This window comes from Coregonus clupeaformis, unplaced genomic scaffold (assembly GCF_020615455.1).
Source record: "Coregonus clupeaformis isolate EN_2021a unplaced genomic scaffold, ASM2061545v1 scaf0013, whole genome shotgun sequence".
Lineage (NCBI taxonomy): Eukaryota > Metazoa > Chordata > Actinopteri > Salmoniformes > Salmonidae > Coregonus > Coregonus clupeaformis.
The window spans coordinates 488,996-507,943 of NW_025533468.1; the positions used below are offsets into that span (position 1 = coordinate 488,996).

At 42.3% G+C, this 18,948-nt stretch overlaps 1 protein-coding gene across 2 annotated transcripts in view; it reads right to left on the minus strand.

The window, feature by feature from the left end:
- Positions 1-265: 265 nt before the first annotated feature.
- The window catches only part of LOC121546266 (synapsin-3), a 139,137-nt gene continuing 120,454 nt past the window's right edge, over positions 266-18,948 (minus strand). The window contains exons 11-14 of one of the 2 annotated variants that reach the window (XM_041857433.2): positions 8,732-8,863; positions 8,530-8,560; positions 8,238-8,394; positions 266-3,008 (exon numbers count right to left, since the gene is read on the minus strand). In XM_041857433.2, coding sequence (XP_041713367.1) covers positions 2,885-3,008; positions 8,238-8,394; positions 8,530-8,560; positions 8,732-8,863 — 444 coding nt within the window. In that variant the 3' untranslated portion in view covers positions 266-2,884. The remainder of the gene's footprint in view (positions 3,009-8,237; positions 8,395-8,529; positions 8,561-8,731; positions 8,864-18,948) is intronic. The other variant, XM_041857434.2, reaches the window with a different exon arrangement.

Here is an 18,948-nt window from a genome sequence, read left to right on the forward strand (position 1 = left end):
AGTGACAGTCAGAGACAACGGAAAGTGCCAATAATTCCAATGTTGTCGTAAATTGGTTTGTGGCCACTCACCTTGTAAATCCTCTGTGTTCTATGAGTTTCACATCCTAAAGATCCCGTGTCAGGGTATTTCTTATGACAAAGACAATGGGGACATGATGATATGCATTCTACAGTACCTGAGATGAAGAATGGGATATTACATGGTTGTATAATGGGGGTTTATAATCATCGCTACCTAGAAAAATTTAATACTTACCATTAAGTGTAATAAAATATGTCACTTTTAATAAAAACTGAACAAAAGAACAAAACAATGTTAAAATGACTTGCATTAATAACAGTAACACACATTATGCATCACACACTTCATACATTATAAGCAGCCAGACAATAACAATTATTTACATGACAATATCGTTACACCAGAGGCACACCAGGGGTCAGTTTTCATGCCACACTTATATCATTAATACACATGAGGGCACACAATGCCTTCCAGCAGATGCTCATCATAAGAGGACATATGACAGCAGGTTCTGTTAGATTGGGAAAATAAGAGAGGAGGGTGGCTATTCAACGGAAGTGTAGATGGCTTCTGAGCATCTGTTGAATGGCATAGTGCACACTTTAATAAACATACATATTTTTAAGGGCTATTGCCGTTAATTCTCCATCGCAATGACATGTAAATGGGGATCATGATATGAAAACCATGTCATATTCATTTAGTTATTGACCGTAGATAATATACTCATCTATGGGTGTATTGCCTTTTACTCACAGGGAATAACTACTTGAGAGACAGTACAGTACATCCAATTTACTGTATGAATGTTAGGATTACAATTGTAGGAATACATGCAGACATACAGATTAGGTCAAATGAAAGCCATTCCATTTTTTTGTCTTAATTCCACCCACTTCAGAGTATTAGTGGTAACTACTACTAGCAGCACAGCTTGCTGGAACTGAGGTAGTTACCAGATGACCTCATCACCACTCAATTCTGCATTTCTTCAGTACATTAACATTATTTGCTTACTGAAATTGTCAATTAACAAATGAGTAAATAAATTACTATGGATGTGTGCCATCCAAATATGGAGGTGTGGCATTCACTAGCTTACAGCATTATACCCATGTACACTATAAATCAACACTAGTAGAAGCAAAATGATTGAATCCTTAGAGCATAACTAACATTCACAGTGATAATGAGTAAACATTTTGATTTATCAATAACATCATGACCATATTGTAAAAACAAAAAAACATTTTCAGTAAATCATGGTTTTGTTATGGCTTTTCATAGTATTCGGTACTTTGAATTGTAGAAACATTTCACATCAACAACAGAGAAAATAATTCAAACATAGAGGTTTTACCATACAAACACATAATTTGGTCCATTTTGATAATAATACCTTACTATGATTGGCATATATGTTCAGGACAATAAATACAGTTTGAAAGTGAAAAGACAAACTTAATAACTATTTAAAAATGTATTTAAATCAAGTTGGAGAGCAAGTTTAATTTCACCCATATTGCTGATAGTGCGACTTGAAGTGCAATTACTAAAAAGAAAGTATGGGGACAATATTCAATCCATGAAATAGAATTGCCATTTTTCATACCAGTCAAAAATGTAACCCTAAACAGAAAATCCATTTGGGCGCAGAGACTTAAAATGTTTGCACTTAAGTCAAAAGAACAAACTAGCCAGTCATGTGATTAGTCTGTCCTTCTCTATTATAATGAGATAACCGTACGGGGGGGGAATAATATGGACACTAAGCTAACATCAGATAGTATCGTTACCGTAGATAGAATCTGTGCATATGTGGTAGCTGAGTATTAGGTTACAAGACAACTTTGTCATTTCCTGAAGTGGATGTAAGCTATAGACAGATAAACACTGCAAATCATGTCTATTCTTAGGTCGACAATGCTTCAAAATTCAAAACCCAAGGATCAAAAGTAAATGTAATTCTCCCAGGAGTATTTTCAACCTTACAGTATGTACAGAATTAAAGGTAACTGATCTTATAACCATTGAAGCAAAGATGTCAGCACTTCTTCTCTGTGTTATGTACATATTTTCAACACACAGCAAGGGAGTAGTAGTAAATCAAATGCCCAATATAAAATAAAAAAAGTCAGTGCTATTTACATTGGATAGTTCATAAATGCTTAGAATGTAGGGGAGAATTGTCTGTGATGGAAGACTTAGAATAATATTTCCGCCTTGTAAAATTGCAAATTGACAGGCACAGTATATAGCCTAAACTATCTTGACCTAATACAATTAATTTTAATCAAAAATACTTCTGTAATCAAAGGCCAAAATTACAAATCATTATATAGTTACTATATCAGCCAATCAACATGTATGGGTCTACAAGACATGGCAATAGTATTTCTATGAAATGAGACTGGCAAGATGCTAAGCATTGCTGGTGAACCTAGCCCATACACTATTATTGGTCATTTCTAAATACTGTAATATTGCCTTTATCTCCCAAAGTATATCAACATCCTTGAAGATGATAAACACAAATATGACCAAAACGAAATAATGAATCAAATGAACATTTGATGAAATAACAAATAGAATGCAAACCGACATCTCAACTACACCAACCACGCAGTACAACATGAACTATAGCCTAATTTAGTATTTTTTTTATTTGACAGATGATTCTGAGAGGTGGACCTGCCATTTATGAATAAGAACAGGAAGTAGGAAGTGGTGGACAAGAAGCTTCCGCTCTGTGGGTTGACTGAGCGCGCTCTGTAACAGATTAGTACCTTGGAGCTCTCCTGGAGGCCGATGGCTAATGGCTGACAGTAGGCTGATGGATATGAGGAGTCTGTTGAAGTTAGTCGGAGAAGAGACTGGCGAAGGACTGCCGGAGGCTGCGGATGGTCTCTGCCTTGGCCTCGTCGTCCGTGGTGTTCCCTTTCAGGGTCTCAGTGAAGGTGTTGGTGAGCGACTGGGATTTGCTGCAAGGGGCGTGAGAGTGAATGTGAGAGTGAGGCTGAGGCCTGAGGGGCATGCAACATGGAGATGGTGGATGTATGTGTGTGTCTGTTTGTGTGCATTCATGCATGCTTGCGTGTGCATGTGTGAAGAGGGCCGAGGGGATCATATTCTGCCAACTTTGCTACTGCACAGTTTGATCAAAAGAGGCTGGCCAACAGCACACACAACAGGGAATAAACTAGTGCACGTTGCTCTCTAAGCCCAACAAGATTTTAACAAAGGAGCTTAATCTTAGAAGATACTTGTTAATGTTTATTGTAGCCAAGCCAATGACTGTCTGCTTGGACAGAAATACAGTCAAACCTTAGAAATGTATCTGAGTCAGGAGGTAAACTGGGCAAAGGTTGTGGAGAAATCTTGTTGCAAATTGCCCAACCGACAACCCCTTTGCCATGTACAGCCAATCCACGTTGAACTAGGGAGGAGTTACGAGAGAATCAAAACTCAAGAGGTAGTTTCACTTTTATCACATATTAATATCTGAAGAGGTGGCTGGAGCTGAGCATCCTGTAAATGCAGGCCATTTATTAACAGCTGTTAAACAGGAACAAAAGTGGGCGTGTCAGATATTATAATAGAGTATTTCTGTTAATTGTATACAGTTTGCTTTAGTTAATAAATATATTTTGTTATTCCTTATCTCCACCGGCTATGAGCCGGTTCGTGACAAGTGGGGGCTTGTCCGGGATCATCGTCATAAGGTTGGTTCCTAGACATTTTGGCGTATAGTATTTTGTTGCATTATGATGGGTTAATGTTACGGGATGCGCTTTGGTTGGTATTCCCTGCATAGTCTTATAATTGTTTGGTATAGTGCCTTAGAGACGTATCAGTGATTTTGGTTGTCCAGTGACATTATCAAACGGTGCGTTGCCTGGTAAAATATGCAGTAGGCCTAATACTAGTGTTTGGCTAACTGGTATGAGTATTTTGTTTGGGAGAAAACGTGGAGTTAGTGTTCGATAAATTCTTTAGGTGCTTAGTTTGCATCTTTTGGTACAGTTTTTTAAAGTTGTGATGTTTGGTAGGCCCAGTGTTGGTTGCCTTTTTTTTGTTAAACTAGCCACTGCGGTGGATATTTGTGTGCTGCGTTGGAGAGAGGACACTGGTTAGTTTCCAGGCCCCTGCCCAGGCTGGAAACTCTTGCTCTACTCGCTGTTGGGACATCGGTCCGAAGAGGTTAGTACAATCGGCTGTGTACCTCAGTGGGAGATTTGGGTAGGGTAGTGCTATTTGCTACCCGGAGTTATAGCCTTTCTTTTCCCCTATTAGGCTTAGCGACGTGTTCCACTTTGTAATATGTTGGGCATGGTTATTTTGTTTGTTCTTTTTGTGTGGTGGACGGAGCAGTTGTCTCGGGGGCACATTCATGGCTTGGGTGGAATCCGCCAGCGCGCAGAGTTTCCCAGAGGTGTTCTCTGCATGCGCGGTGACGCATTCCATGAGCCGTGGCGACCTGGTCACAGCGCCGGTTAATGATGATGGTACAAAGAAATGTCACTATTTTCCCTGTTATCCCATTATCTGTGCCCCGTTCTGATCTAATCAAAGAGCAACGGGCTGACCCCACATTGTCGCCCATGGCTATTTTCTCCAGGATGATGTCCTGATGAGAAAATGGGTGCCTCATGGTAGTAGTTTTGTGGGGGAGGTAATTAATCCGGTTGTGGTACCAGTTAAGCTTCATGAGTTGGTGCTGAAAACTTCCCACGATGATGTTGCTGGACATCTGGGCGTGACAACCTACAATCGCATACTGAGACATTTATTTTGGCCTAGGTTAAAGAGGGATGTTTCTGCGTTCATCAAAACCTGTCACACCTGTCAATTAACGGATAAACCTATTCAAGCTATTAATCCGGTACCGCTGTTTCCTATTCCCGTACTCAGCCAACCTTTTGAGTATCTGATTGACTGTGTTGGCCCTCTGCCTCGCTCTAAGAATGGTAGTAGTTACCTGTTCACTGTGACGTGTCAGACCACTAGGTATCCTGCTGCATATCCTCTCGATCCCGACTAAGTCTGTGCTAAAGGCTTTGACTCAGTTTCTCACTGTTTGGAATCCCTAAGGTCATTCAGTGATCAAGGTTCTAATTTCACCTCTAATCTGTTTGGTCAGGTTCTCCAACAGCTCCATATTAAACATAATTTGTCTTTGTCTAACAAAACACTTATGTCTTTGTTAGCTTATTGTATGGAGCTGGGTAAGGATTGGGAGGAGGGGTTGCCTTGGTTACTGTTAGCCGCCAGGGAGGTTTCACAGGAGAGCACGGGTTTCAGTCCAAATGACCTAGTGTTCGGACATAGTGTTCGTGGACTTCTAGCGGTGCTCCAGGATGACTGGAAGTCTCCTGAACCACCTCAGTCTTATCTTATGTATGTGATTTCCGGCGACACCTGTACGCTGCTGAAGAGAAGCTATCATCTTCACAAGGGAGGATGAAGGGCATATTTGATCAACGAGCTGAGTCTCGTCACTTTAGTCCAGATGACCAGGTTCTTGCTCTGCTGCCAATTGTTGGGTCTCCTTTTCACGCCAAGCTTCAAGGTCCATATATGGTTGTGCGCCAGTGCACTGAGCAAACTATCTAGTTGCCACTCTGGGAACGAAGGAAAGCGCACCAACTGTGCCATGTAAATCTGTTAAAACCCCATTACGCACGTTCCTCTGGGGCCGAAGAGTGTGTCCGCAGAGGACAGTAAACCTGTTATTTTGGCCTGTACTGTTACATCGCTTGGTTCTTCTTTTTGTCATGCTAGGTCCATGCATGGTGAGGATGATGTCCCTGGTCCTGATGATTGCGTACTGCAGGGTAGATTTCAAAATTCAGAGACACTGGATGTTTTGGATAGCCTTCTCACTCATCTACCTGTTGATAGGCGAGACGAGTTGGTTGGTCTGATTCAGAGTTTTCCAGTTTTGTTTTCTGATACACCTACTCGTACAAACTTAATAGAACGTGATATTGACGTTGGGGATGCTGACCCCATCCGTCAGCGGTTCTATAGAGTTTCTTCAGAGAAACGGCGTTGTCTGGGTGCTGAGAAGGTACATTCTGGAGAGCGATATTGCAGAACCTTTCTCTAGCTGGGCTTCTCCCTGTATCTTGGTCAGTAAATCGGATGGGACAAACAGATTTTGTACGGACTACCGTAAGGTAAACAGTGCCACTAAGACAGATTCATTTCCTCGGATGGATGACTGCGTTGATCAGGTCGGACCAGCTATGTTTGTGAGCAAGTTTGACCTGTTAAAGGGCTATTGGCAGGTGCCACTGACCAGTAGGGCATGTGAAATCTCTGCCTTTATTACACCCTCTGGTCAGTACTCGTATTTGGTTATGAGTTTCGGCTTGCGTAACGCACCTGCCACTTTTCTACACCTTATGAATAGGGTTGTCTCCGGTCTGGTCTGGTGCGCTGTTTATCTGGACGATGTATTGGTTTATGCAGATACTTGGGAGGAGCATCTGTCCTGTATTCAAGCCTTGTTCGACCGCTTGGCGGCAGGTTGCCTCACTATCAATCTGGCTTAGTGCGAATTTGCTCAGGCGACCGTTACGTACCTTGGTAAGGTGGTTGGGCAGGGTGAAGTGTGTCCTGTTCGGGCTAAAGTGATCGCTATTGATGCTTTTCCACCGCCAACTACTAAAAAGGAATTGATGCTTTTCTTGGGAATGATTGGTTATTACCGTAGTTTCTGTAGGAACTTCTCTACCGTAGTCGCTCCCCTGAAAGCGGTATACATCTGGTCTCCTCTCTGTCAACAGGCTTTTGAGGCTGCAAAGAGGTTGCTTGCCTCAACTCCGGTGCTGGCTGCTCCTTGCATGGATTTGTCATTCTCCTTGCAGGTGGATGCGAGTCACGTGGGGGCAGGTGCAGTCCTGCTGCAAGCAGATGTGTCCGGTGTTGAGAGGCCTGTTAGTTTATTTTCCAAGAAATGTAACCGTTATCAGTTGAACTACTCTGTGGCGGAAAAATAAGCGCTAGCACTCATATGGGCGCTACAACACTTTGAGGTGTAGGTCGGGTGTAGTACCTATTGTGGTCTACACCGACCATAACCCTCTCACCTTCTTGAGGTCTGTGATGTGTCCCAACCAGAGGATAATGAGATGGTGTTTGTTTTTACAGGCCTTCCATCTCGATGTGCGGCACATCAGAGGGACTGATAATGTTGTTGCTGATCCGCTCTCTCATGCGCCCTGGTCCTGAACGAATCTGGTCCTATTGATCGGTGGACACGCGTTTTCTCATACGCGTGGTCCCTGAGCGTATGCATATCGTCCACGTGACTGACTGTTTATTTTGTATATTTTGTGTTCTGTTGCTCCTGTTTTCTGTTTCCTGCTGTTCACGTTTCTTCTTTCCTCTTAAAAGTTGCTTCCTGTGCGCAAAGGTTGCTGAGGTCTGGGGAGGACGAGGTTGGCTGGGGCAGTGGGATAGGGCTAACCAGGGCAGTATTTTGTTTGTGTTTATGTATGTCTGGTTGGTGTGGTGTTCCGGGGTCCTTGGTGGTCCCCGGTTTTATAGGTTTTGGTTGTGGCATTTTTGTGGCTGTATTGTTTATTTGCTTTGGCACCTTTCAACACTCCTCTTATCACACGCATCCACTCACTTACACTACTGATTACTGACTACACACACCATTGTTAATTGTATATAGTTTGCTTTAGTTAATAAACATATTTTGTTAATCCTTATCTCCACGTTGTTTCCCTATTTCTTACGAGCCGGTTCGTGACACTAGAGATCTTGTACTTAGCACAGATTTCTTTACAATTCTAATTAAGCAATAAGGCCCGAGGTGTGGTATATGGCCAATATACGGTACTGTATGACATTATAAACTGGGTGGTTCAAGCCCTGAATGCTGATTGGCTGAAAGCCGTGGTACATCAGATCGTATACCACGGCTATGACATTATTTATTTTTACTGTTCTAATTACGTTGGTAACCAGTTTATAATAGCAATAAGGCACCTTGGGGGTTTGTGGTATATGGCCAATATACCACGGCTAAGGGCTGTATTCAGGGACTCCGCGTTGAGTCATGCATAAGAACAGCCCTCAGCCATGGTATATTGGCCATATACCACAACCCCCTCATGCCTTAATTATATTATTCTGTTGAGTTAGTATTAGTATTACACACCCATGTTAACATCAGATTTGATGCGTTGACTTACTTCAGTTGTGGAGGTTGTTTCTGGGAGCCGGGGCCGGTGGCGGCGGGAGGTGGGATGGGTCCGGGCTGAAAGGCCTGGCTGGGAGAGGTGTTAGCTGAGCGGGCTCGCTGAGGAGAACCCTGGGCTGACTGGGAGGGAGAAACAGAGCGATGCCCACCTGCAGAGCCAACACACTCATGTTTCGTCTCAGACTCAAGGCACTACTATGTGTATTTCTCCACACTATCATAATATTCATATTCGCCACAACCGCAATCAAACTGGTGATAAGATGTCGATGAGGTCTCTTTACCTTGGGCCCTTCTTGGCTGGGTTGTCTGTGGCTGTGAAATGAAAAGCATTGAACATGGACAGTAATAGTGCATGGTTGGTTTGATATACTCCCTACACAAGGGCTTATTTGAAGCAATTCTTCATTACTTTTGAGATCTAATCTACATCAATTCAAATCCATAATAGTGTTACACTCTGGAGAGGAGGTGAGAGAGATTTACCTTCACAGCGCTGGGCTGTGGTGTGTTGATACCGAGCAGCACACTGCACATCTTATTGATCACTAGATCAGTGATCAACTGCCTGTCCTCCTCCACATGCTCACCAATCAGAGGCATAGAACTGTCCATCACCTAGATGACACAGGAGAGGTACACCAATCAGAGTGAAGAACAACAATACGGACAGTATAGGCAGGGATTCTAGACAGAGTCAATGCAAGTAAATGGGAAATTCACTGTAAATCCTTTCAACATGATTTACTTTATTCTTGCCACTAGAGAGCAGTATTGGACATCTTATTTGATCAGCTAGGCGTGATGAAGATGATGGTGAGGGGGTGAAATCACTGCAGTTTTTATGTTAGAGCACAGTGATTAAAGGGGTCTATTGACCGCTGATATGTGTATACAGTACTATAGGCATAAACATGAGATGTGAAAAATATTAGGCATTTCAGTACATTTAGTACTTATTTCATAACTTATGGGTGGACACTGGCTGTCAGGAAATGGCACGGCCACATAGATAATTGACTCAACAAACTTTTCCCACGGTAGCATTTCAACTCACAACACATGTGCTTTGTTTGAAACCATCTCCACAAAGCATGTGGCTCTCCACCGGTCCACCAGCCATGCTTTCCTCTGCATGAGAGGGTCGTGCCAATGCCACGCCAAATGAGAACCAAAACAAACAGAGGAAAGTGTGTCTCACAGGCTCAGGGAGAGAACGGAGGGAACACTCTGCCAGCAGGATGCATGTGTCGGGCATGTGTCGTGTCCCCAGAGCGGTATCAGGCCGCTGCACGCATTGTGGCCAGAACACACTGTAAACAGACAGAACTCCTTTCATCCATGTGCCCCAGTGTCTACAGGCGAGAGGCTGTGTGTGTTTGTGTGTGTGTGGTTCTGTGTCTAGAAACATCTGTGTGTGTGTGTCTACAAGTGTCTGTATGTATGTGTGTACAGCAGAGCGCTGAGAGAGGGGAAAGCCCTCCTAGCCCAGGTGAGGGGAGCTGGGTAGAAGGAAGAGAACTGGGCGGGCGATGTGCCGGGCAGTGTGGCCCCTTAGTCATAACCATAAGGGACTGAGACTGACTGAGCCCTGGAGGACTGGCAGCTCCAGCCGGGACCCACTGCAAGCCAGGAGCCACTTCAAACGTGGTGCAGTGGCAGCCAGAGTACCGGTTACACCCTGGTGATTTATTGGGATATAGACTCATCTAGCAGATGACAAGGCAGCAGTTAGATGCCCTTTAGTATTAGAACATAGAGGAGGTGTTGTTTTCCCCATCTTTTATTGGGCTGCACAGTGTTCTTTTCTGCTGCTGGTCTGGATACTTCTGGAATGTAAAGATTAAGGGTTGGAAATTGTGCACTCTGTACTCGGATGGGCAATACAGAAACTCCAAAGAGGCTATTCTTGTTTGTTTACTTTAGCTAAGTGATTTTTATGATAGTGTGCAATGTTTTTTCATGTGAAATGGCAAGTGCCAGATGTATGCCTAAGTATGTGTGCCAAAATTATCATACAGATGTTGTTGAACTATCCATGCAAACGATTTCAGTTGAATACTGCTAGATGATAATAATAACAATAACAATAATAATAATAATAATAATAATAATATATGGGACTTTTATAGCGCTTTTCAAGGACCCAAAGTTGCTTTACAATTACATCCTCTGTGATTCTAGGAATATTTTTAACCCACTTAACCCCAAAGTTTTCACCATCATTGTAAAGCCTTTATTATTGTGTTGTTTTGACAAAGTCATTTCTGAAGATTATTAATTGAATGTGATTAGTGATTAATTTACGTCCGTCCCTTATTTTAAGGTGAACCCTGTTACGTGAACTAAACTCTCATTTGAATATGGTGAAACTATTCCTTTTTATATATTTTTCAAAAGAAACATTTAACATCTAATAGTCAAATCATACTGTAAAAGCAGGTGAGCTGGTTCTACTCTTTTTGGCCATTTCTGGTGTTTTGTGGTGGAAAACTGTGTGGATCGAGCATAACCCGTCAACTCTATTATTACCCATAGATTAGTCTCACGTTGCCTTACCTCCACGTCATTGTCACACCTCCCTTGGAGGTCTGGAGTATTTTGTATTGGGGGAGGGTTTCAATAACCCTCCCCCACACGCCCGTAGAAGGGGTGCTGTGTGTTATGTGCGTCAGTCACTGTTTTCCGTCCGGTTAGTTGTTGCCTATGCTAGTTTTAAGTGCTAGTTTTGAAGTTACCAAGTGTGGTTTATATTTATTGAAATTGAAAGTGGATTACGCTGGTAAAGTCAAACGTCACAACACGTTCTAAACCACTCTGGTGATAAACACACGTTTTTCCTTGTCTCCATTCGTCCACATGGCTGCGCTTTGCTATCACCGACAATATCGTGAAGATTACCCATTATTTTGTTTTGGGAAGGACCCAAAAATCAGAGGCAGTGGGAGAACCTATTTAAGTAAGTAAATACATTTTTTACATGTAAACTATGTATTATTAGCTAGCTAGCTAGCTGGCTGGCTACAGTTGGCCACTTTGTAAGCTAACTAAACTGAGCTGCTAGCTAACTTTACACACGGTTTAGCTAAGTGAACTAAATGTCATCAGCTAGCTAACTTCCTATTAGCTAGCTATCTTGACGTAATCATTGTAAATTAAAAACACAGTCTACAAATGCATTTGTAGAAAACAGCCATGGAAGAGCGTGAAATTGCAGCTCCAGCTTTCAGTAAAGTGAGAGTCAGTGTAGGCTACTGGATAGGGCAGGTCATTTTGTAGGAGGACATTATAAAAAATATTATCCAGTTCCAGTCCCTAGAGGGGAAATAATAGCAACGTAATATTCATTGCGGTCTAATTTGAGTATAATGAAGCCTGTTTCGTTGTGATTTTTTTCTGTCCTCAGATATGGAAAGCTATGAAAGCCTGTTGCAGATGGAGAGAGAGGTCCCAATGAATGTCCCAAAAGATTAAGGTTATATCCTATATGCCATGCGTTATATGTGTACGCCTACCTACAGTGCATTCGGAAAGTATTCAGACCCTTTGACTTTTTTTAACGTTACAGCCTTATTCTAAAATAGATTAAATAATTTATTTCCCTCATCAATCTACACACAATACCCCATAATGACAAAGTGAAAACAGTTATTTAGAATGTTTTGCAAATGTATTAAAAATAAAACAGAAATACCTTATTTACATAAGTATTCAGACCCTTTGCTATGAGACTCGAAATTGAGCTCAGGTGCATCCTGTTTCCATTGATCATCCTTGAGATGTTTCTACAACTTGATTGGAATCCACCTGTGGTAAATTCAATTGTTTGGACATGATTTGGAAAGGCACACACCTGTCTATATAAGGTCCCACAGTTGACAGTGCATGTCAGAGCAAAAACCAAGCCAACTAGGTCGAAGGAATTGTCCGTAGAGCTCTGAGACAGGATTGTGTCAAGACACAGATCTGGGGAAGGGTACCAAAACATTTCTGCAGCATTGAAGGTCGCCAATAACACAGTGGCCTCCATCATTCTTAAATGGAAGAAGTTTGGAACCACCAAGACTCTTCCTAGACCTGGCCGCTGGCAAAACTGAGCAATCGGGGGAGAAGGGTCTTGGTCAGGGAGATGACCCGATGATCACTCTGACAGAGCTCCAGAGTTCCTCTGTGGAGATGGGAGAACCTTCCAGAAGGACAACCATCTCTGCAGCACTCCACCAATCAGGCCTTTATGGTAGAGTGGCCAGATGGAAGCCACTCCTCAGTAAAAGGCACATGACAGCCCGCTTGGAGTTTGCCAAAAGGCACCTAAAGACTCTCAGACCATGAGAAACAAGATTCTCTGGTCTGATGAAACCAAGATGCAACTCTTTGGCCTGAATGCCAAGAATCACGTCTGGAGGAAACCAGGCACCATCCCTACGGTGAAGCATGGTGGTGGCAGCATCATGCTGTGGGGATGTTTTTCAGCGGCATGGACTGGGAGACTAGTCAAGATCGAGGGAAAGATGAACGGAGCAAAGTACAGAGAGATCCTTGATGAAAACCTGCTCCAGAGCGCTCAGACTGGGGTGAAGGTTCACCTTCCAACAGGACAACGACCCTAAGCACACAGCCAAGACAACTCAGGAGTGGCTTCGGGACAAGTCTCTGAATGTCCTTGAGTGGCCCAGCCAGAGCCCAGACTTGAACCCGATCAAATGTAAATGTAAATATCTCTGGAGAGACCTGAAAATAGGTGTGCAGCTATGCTCCCCATCCAACCTGACAGAGCTTGAGAGGATCTGCAGAGAAGAATGGGAGAAAGTCCCCAAATACAGGTGTGCCAAGCTTGTAGCGTCATACCCAAGAAGACTCGAGGCTGTAAACGCTGACAAAGGTGTTTCAACAAAGTACTGAATAAAGGGTCTGAATAATTACACTACCAGTCAAAAGTTTGGACACACCTACTCATATTTTTTACATTGTAGAATAATAGTGAAGACATCAAAACTATGAAATAACACATGGAATCATGTAGTAACCAAAAAAGTGTTAAACAAATCAAAATATATTTTTATATTTGAGATTCTTCAAATAGCCACCCTTTGCCTTGATGACAGCTTTGCACACTCTTGGCATTCTCTCAGCCAGCTTCATGAGGTAGTCACCTGGAAATCATTTCAATTAACAGGTGTGCCTTCTTAAAAGTTAATTTGTGGTATTTCTTTCCTTCTTAATGCGTTTGAACCAATCAGTTGTTGTGACAAGGTAGGGGGAGTATACAGAAGATAGCCCTATTTGGTAAAAGACCAAGTCCATATTATGGCAAGAACAGCTCAAATAAGCAAAGAGAAACTACAGTCCATCATTACTTTAAGACATGAAGGTCAGTCAATACGGAACATTTCAAGAACTTTGAACGTTTCTTCAAGTGCAGTCGCAAAAAAAACATGAAGCGCTATGATGAAACAGGCTCTCATGAGGACCACCACAGGAATGGAAGACCCAGATTTACCTCTGCTGCAGAGGATAAGTTCATTAGAGTTCCCAGCCTCAGAAATTGCAGCCCAAATAAATGCTTCACAGAGTTCAAGTCACAGACACATCTCAACAGCAGCTGTTCAGAGGGGACTGTGTGAATCAGGCCTTCATGGTCAAATTGCTGCAAGAAACCACTACTAAAGGACACCAATAAGAAGAAGAGACCTGCTTGGGCCAAGAAACATGAGCAATGGACATTAGACCGGTGGAAATGTGTCCTTTGGTCTGGAGGCCAAATATGAGATATTTGGTTCCAACCGCCGTGTCTTTGTGAGTGAACGGATGATGGGTGAACGGATGATCTCTGCATGTGTAGTTCCCACCGTAAAGCATGGTGGAGGAGGTGTTGTGGTGCTTTGCTGGTGACACTGTCTGTGATTTATTTAAAATTCAAGGCACACTTAACCAGCATGGCTACCACAGCATTCTGCAGCGATACGCCATCCCATCTGGTTTGGGCTTAGTGGGACTATCATTTGTTTTTCAACAGGACAATGACCCAACACACTCCAGGCTGTGTAAGGGCTATTTTACCAAGATGGAGAGTGATGGAGTGCTGCATCAGATGACCTGGCCTCCACAATCCCCCGATCTCAACCCAATTGAGATGGTTTGGGATGTGTCGGACGGCAGAGTGAAGGAAAAGCAGCCAACAAGTGCTCAGCATATGTGGGAACTCCTTCAAGACTGTTGAAAAAGCATTCCAGGTGAAGCTGGTTGAGAGAATGAAAAACCCTTGAATGAGAAGGTGTCCAAACTTTTGACTGGTACTGTATGTAAATGTTTTTCTTTTTTAAAGACATTTGCATAAAAATGCTTTTTTTTTGTCATTATGGGATATAGTGTATAGATTGATGAGATTGAATAAGGCTGTAACGTAACAAAATGTGGAAAAAGTCTGTTTGAATACTTTCCGAATGCACTGTACGTTAGCAAATGTTGTATACAAAAAATACAGTTAAACATCACACAGTGTATAAACCTATTACAATTGGATCAGGCCAACCCTGCTGGAGGTCTGCTGGGTGTGCAGGGTTCTGTTTCAGTCCAGCAATAACACACTCGATTAAACTTATCAAATCTAATGAGTTGATAATCAAGTGTGCTATTGCTGGGCTGGAATAGAAGTCTGCTCACCCAGTATATCAGGGATCAGTGGAGCAAGGTTGGCCACCGATGGTATGGAGTTTTTTTTGTTTACCTGAAATGATGCTTTAGTAATAATAGCCTACTTGTTACTACTCAATTATCTATTGTTTTTTTGACTTATCTTTACATACGAGTTAGCTTATTTGTACATTTTGAAGTCATGAAGTGTTGATTCTTACATTTTAGCAATTTAGCAGACACTCTTATCCAGAGCGACTTACAAGAGCAAAAAGGGTTAAGTACCTTGCTCAAGGGCACATCGACAGATTTTTCACATACTCGGCTCAGGGATTCAAACAAGCAACCTTTGGGTTACTGGCACAACACTTTTAACCGCTAGCCTACCTGCCACAGTGTAGTGTTTAAACTTGTTTTAATTGTTAAACTATCATTCAAAATGAACTAGTGTCAATGTTGATTAATCACATATCACAATCCTGTCTGTGTTTCTGTGTTGTACTCTCAAATGAACATTTCCTTTTTGTCTAGTTGTAAGATCTCCAATCGGTTTTATTTGATTGTCACTCTCTCTCAGTATATCAGCTATGTGAATCCATTTTGCAGCTTATCATGTCATGCATCGCCAATGCAGCCATAGGCCTACAGTATGATGGCATTACTGGCCTTATGGGCATCGGTCATCTGAAGCAGCTAAACTCACACATTGTTTACATGTTGAGATATGTTCTTAAATTTAAAATGATACCAGTAGACAATGTATATGAGGCAAACCATATACCAGATTTTATAAGTGCTGACATGTACAATTGTTTAGTGTAAATCCAACCCTTGTAATTTAGGTACAGTATGAAAATAAGGAGATGACAATTAGGTTACAGGAGATGAGCATTACAGGTTTATTTTATTCATTTTAGCAATGTTGCTTGCAAAATTATTGCAGTTGTTCCCATAGCTCTATGTATCACTGACCCTGGATAAGCTAGCGACTGGGCCAACACAGCCTAACCTTTTAGGTCAATAATATGCTGTTGTTATTAACATTTTGTTGGCTTTATAATCGTAAGAGAAAGTGATCTAGCTAGTAGCTAGCTAGTTAGTTATACCTAGGTAGCTTACAAGGTTAGTTTACTTTTCTCAAAACAAACCTCATTGTGGCTATGTACTTCTTGTCCCTCATGCTAGCCTTTACAGCCAAATAACACTTCAGAAACGTCAAAATGTAAAATATTGATATGGCCAGCATTGTAGACAATTTCTCCCCTCTTGCTGCAGCTTTAGCTCATCTCAAAATAACAGAGAAATGCTGTGAAAAGCAGCGTGCCACAAATGTTCTAAAATGTTTTGTCACCAGTGCTAGTTTTGTTGAATTTTTTTGTCCTCACGCACTGTTGCTCCTACGGCACTAATCTGGAGAGCACTTTTGGAGCTCCGCCCAAGCAAGGCATTTGATTGGTTTGATGTGTTGCGAGGCATCACTGATTTACACTGGGTTCCGACCCCTCTTTAGCTGATTTCTGCCATGGAACTTCCCCAGGCTTCCCGGAATACCCATAGATACAGACTAGAAATGTTTTAACAATTGACATTTTTTTGTGAAGCTTGCATTAAATTGCCACCCCTGTTGCACACAACAAGCTTCCATTCCCCTGTCACAAGGGGATTTATGTCTGATTTAAGATTAAATCGTCAACCCTGTGACTTTATTTGGCACTTAATAGGCACTTACTATAGTCATTTTTGTATTTAACCTCGAGATCTGAAAACATGTTATGAAATGCTTCTTGCTCTTTGTGAGAAAATTTACAAATTTGGTGAAATCAAAAAAATTATTGACGAAGTTACACTTCTCAAAAGGCAGTGAATTCTATAGGAATTGAATGTAAACAGCCATTACTTTTCATTAATGGGAGGTGTCACCATGTGTAATGGCTGTCTGGAACACAAACAGGTTCCCACTGCCAGGGACGTGCAATATTGCTATGTTCCCATTCACACTAATTAAATTCCACCAAGTGGATGGGTGTGTGTAATTTGGTGTGCGCTTATAAAACATGTGCTTTTTGCATATTCCAACTCCCCCGAGACACCCTCAGAGAGTCGGATCACGGTCAAGGTCTGCCATTATCAACAGTGACCCTGGAGCAATTAGGGTTAAGTGCCTTGCTCAAGAGCACAGACAGATGTTTCACCTCGTCGCCTCTGGGATTCAAACTAGCGACTTTTCAGTTACTGGCAAAACGCTCTAACCGCTAGGCTACCTGCCGCCACAGTGTGTGTGTGTGTGTGTAGAACTCTTCTTGTCACGGAACATTGTTACGTGACTGTGTAACTGCTGCGGTCCCTGTCTGTCTCAGACCTCTAAGACCGCGTGGGCCGTTCAAATAAGAATGCAGTGTTTCACACAGTGTCTCAGGAGAGCATGTGGAGATTTCCTGCAATAGCCACATTGGTTATAAGCCCTTCCTACAATGGGAAGAAGAGAGAATGTTGATGTATGTTTGAGAGCAGGCTAAATATGGACATCTCAGAGCACTAGGCCGTATGCGTCAGTATGGATCAAAGACAATGGGATCAGAGGTAATTTCACATCTATCTGCCCACGAGGGGATTGCACATAAACAAACCACATTGGAGAGTGATGTGTGTGTGATCTGTGATGACGATGCAGATCGTAAATACCCTTCTTCTCAACCATTTTGAAAACGGTTTATGTGAATAAGTAAAAGCTAAAACATTTTGGGGTCACATTAGTAATCTCTCAAGGTTAAAGGTCATTGAAAGCAAAACTGGTTTCGGTTCCTGTATGAGAACATTCCTGTTGTTTTACCGGTTTTAATATAAACCCATTCTGAAGTGTTTATCTCATTTTAACTAACATTCATGAGTGTTCCCTAACTTCCATTGCTGTATTAGTACATGGTAATGTGTTTAGAGGAAAAGCACAGAGGAGTCCATTGTATGCTTGTCCTTAACGTCCTCCTTTCATTGGTACAGTGAGTTTAATGACTTATATTTAATAAGGACCGTTGAAGAATGCCAGAAAATGTGTTTTGGACAAAGTTATACTGTGGTAGATACATAAATACAATAGCCTATAGTTCACCATATCACAAACAGGTTAGCACTGAAATTATGTCTAATCACCCTCTGCAACTGGAAAAGTCTAAGGATTTATGGAATGCAACCAAGAAAAGTAGGTTAAATTGGCATAGTAAATCAATTCTGTTGTGTTTTCCATAAGATCAAAAGTATAGGTAACCCCTGCTATATGAAATAAATTAACACTGGGAACAGAACTATTCATCAAACACAGTGGCTTACAAATGAGTTCAGCTTGGCCTGCCGCACCAGGGGAAGTTACTCACAACAGCTGCCAGTTGCACTGTAAATCAACTGTGCAGGTGTGCACCACACACACACAGGTGCGAGCGAGCACACATATGGATGCATATGCAGACACGTGCGTGCGAGCACACACACATGCGCGTGCACACACACATGCACCCCTCTGAATTGTCTCTATTGTCCAATCCATAGCACAGACACACACATAAACACATACCATATGGACACACACTCTGACACAACCAGCTCTTTCCTCTTCCTCCCATCCCACCCCTTCCTCTTCCCACTGGTCGGTCCATAAGCTGCCCTGTGAGAGGAGATAAACCAGGCTTGTCTGGAGGAAACGAGAGGCTGGGCTGGTTGTGAGAGATGGGGCTACCTAAGCACTGAGACAGCTACACTACGTCGTGTTTTTACCAGTCCCAATACAGTACGTCAGGTCACGACCATGCACATATCTCTGTCTGCCGAAGCTTCTTTTTACACTGTGAATGTGTGTGCCTGCGTTTCATCACTTGTCCAATAACGTCAGGTTAGGGCAATGCAGTTATCTCTGTGTCTATGTATGTGTTGCATGTGTATTGTGCATGTGTGTAGCTATAGGCCTCATCTGGAGTCGATGTGAGCTAAGTGGAACAACAGGAAGTGCCTGGTCGGTGTAACGGTGTATCTGCTCCTTTTAAACAGATGTGTTCTACAGCAACAAGTGCTCACCGTACCGT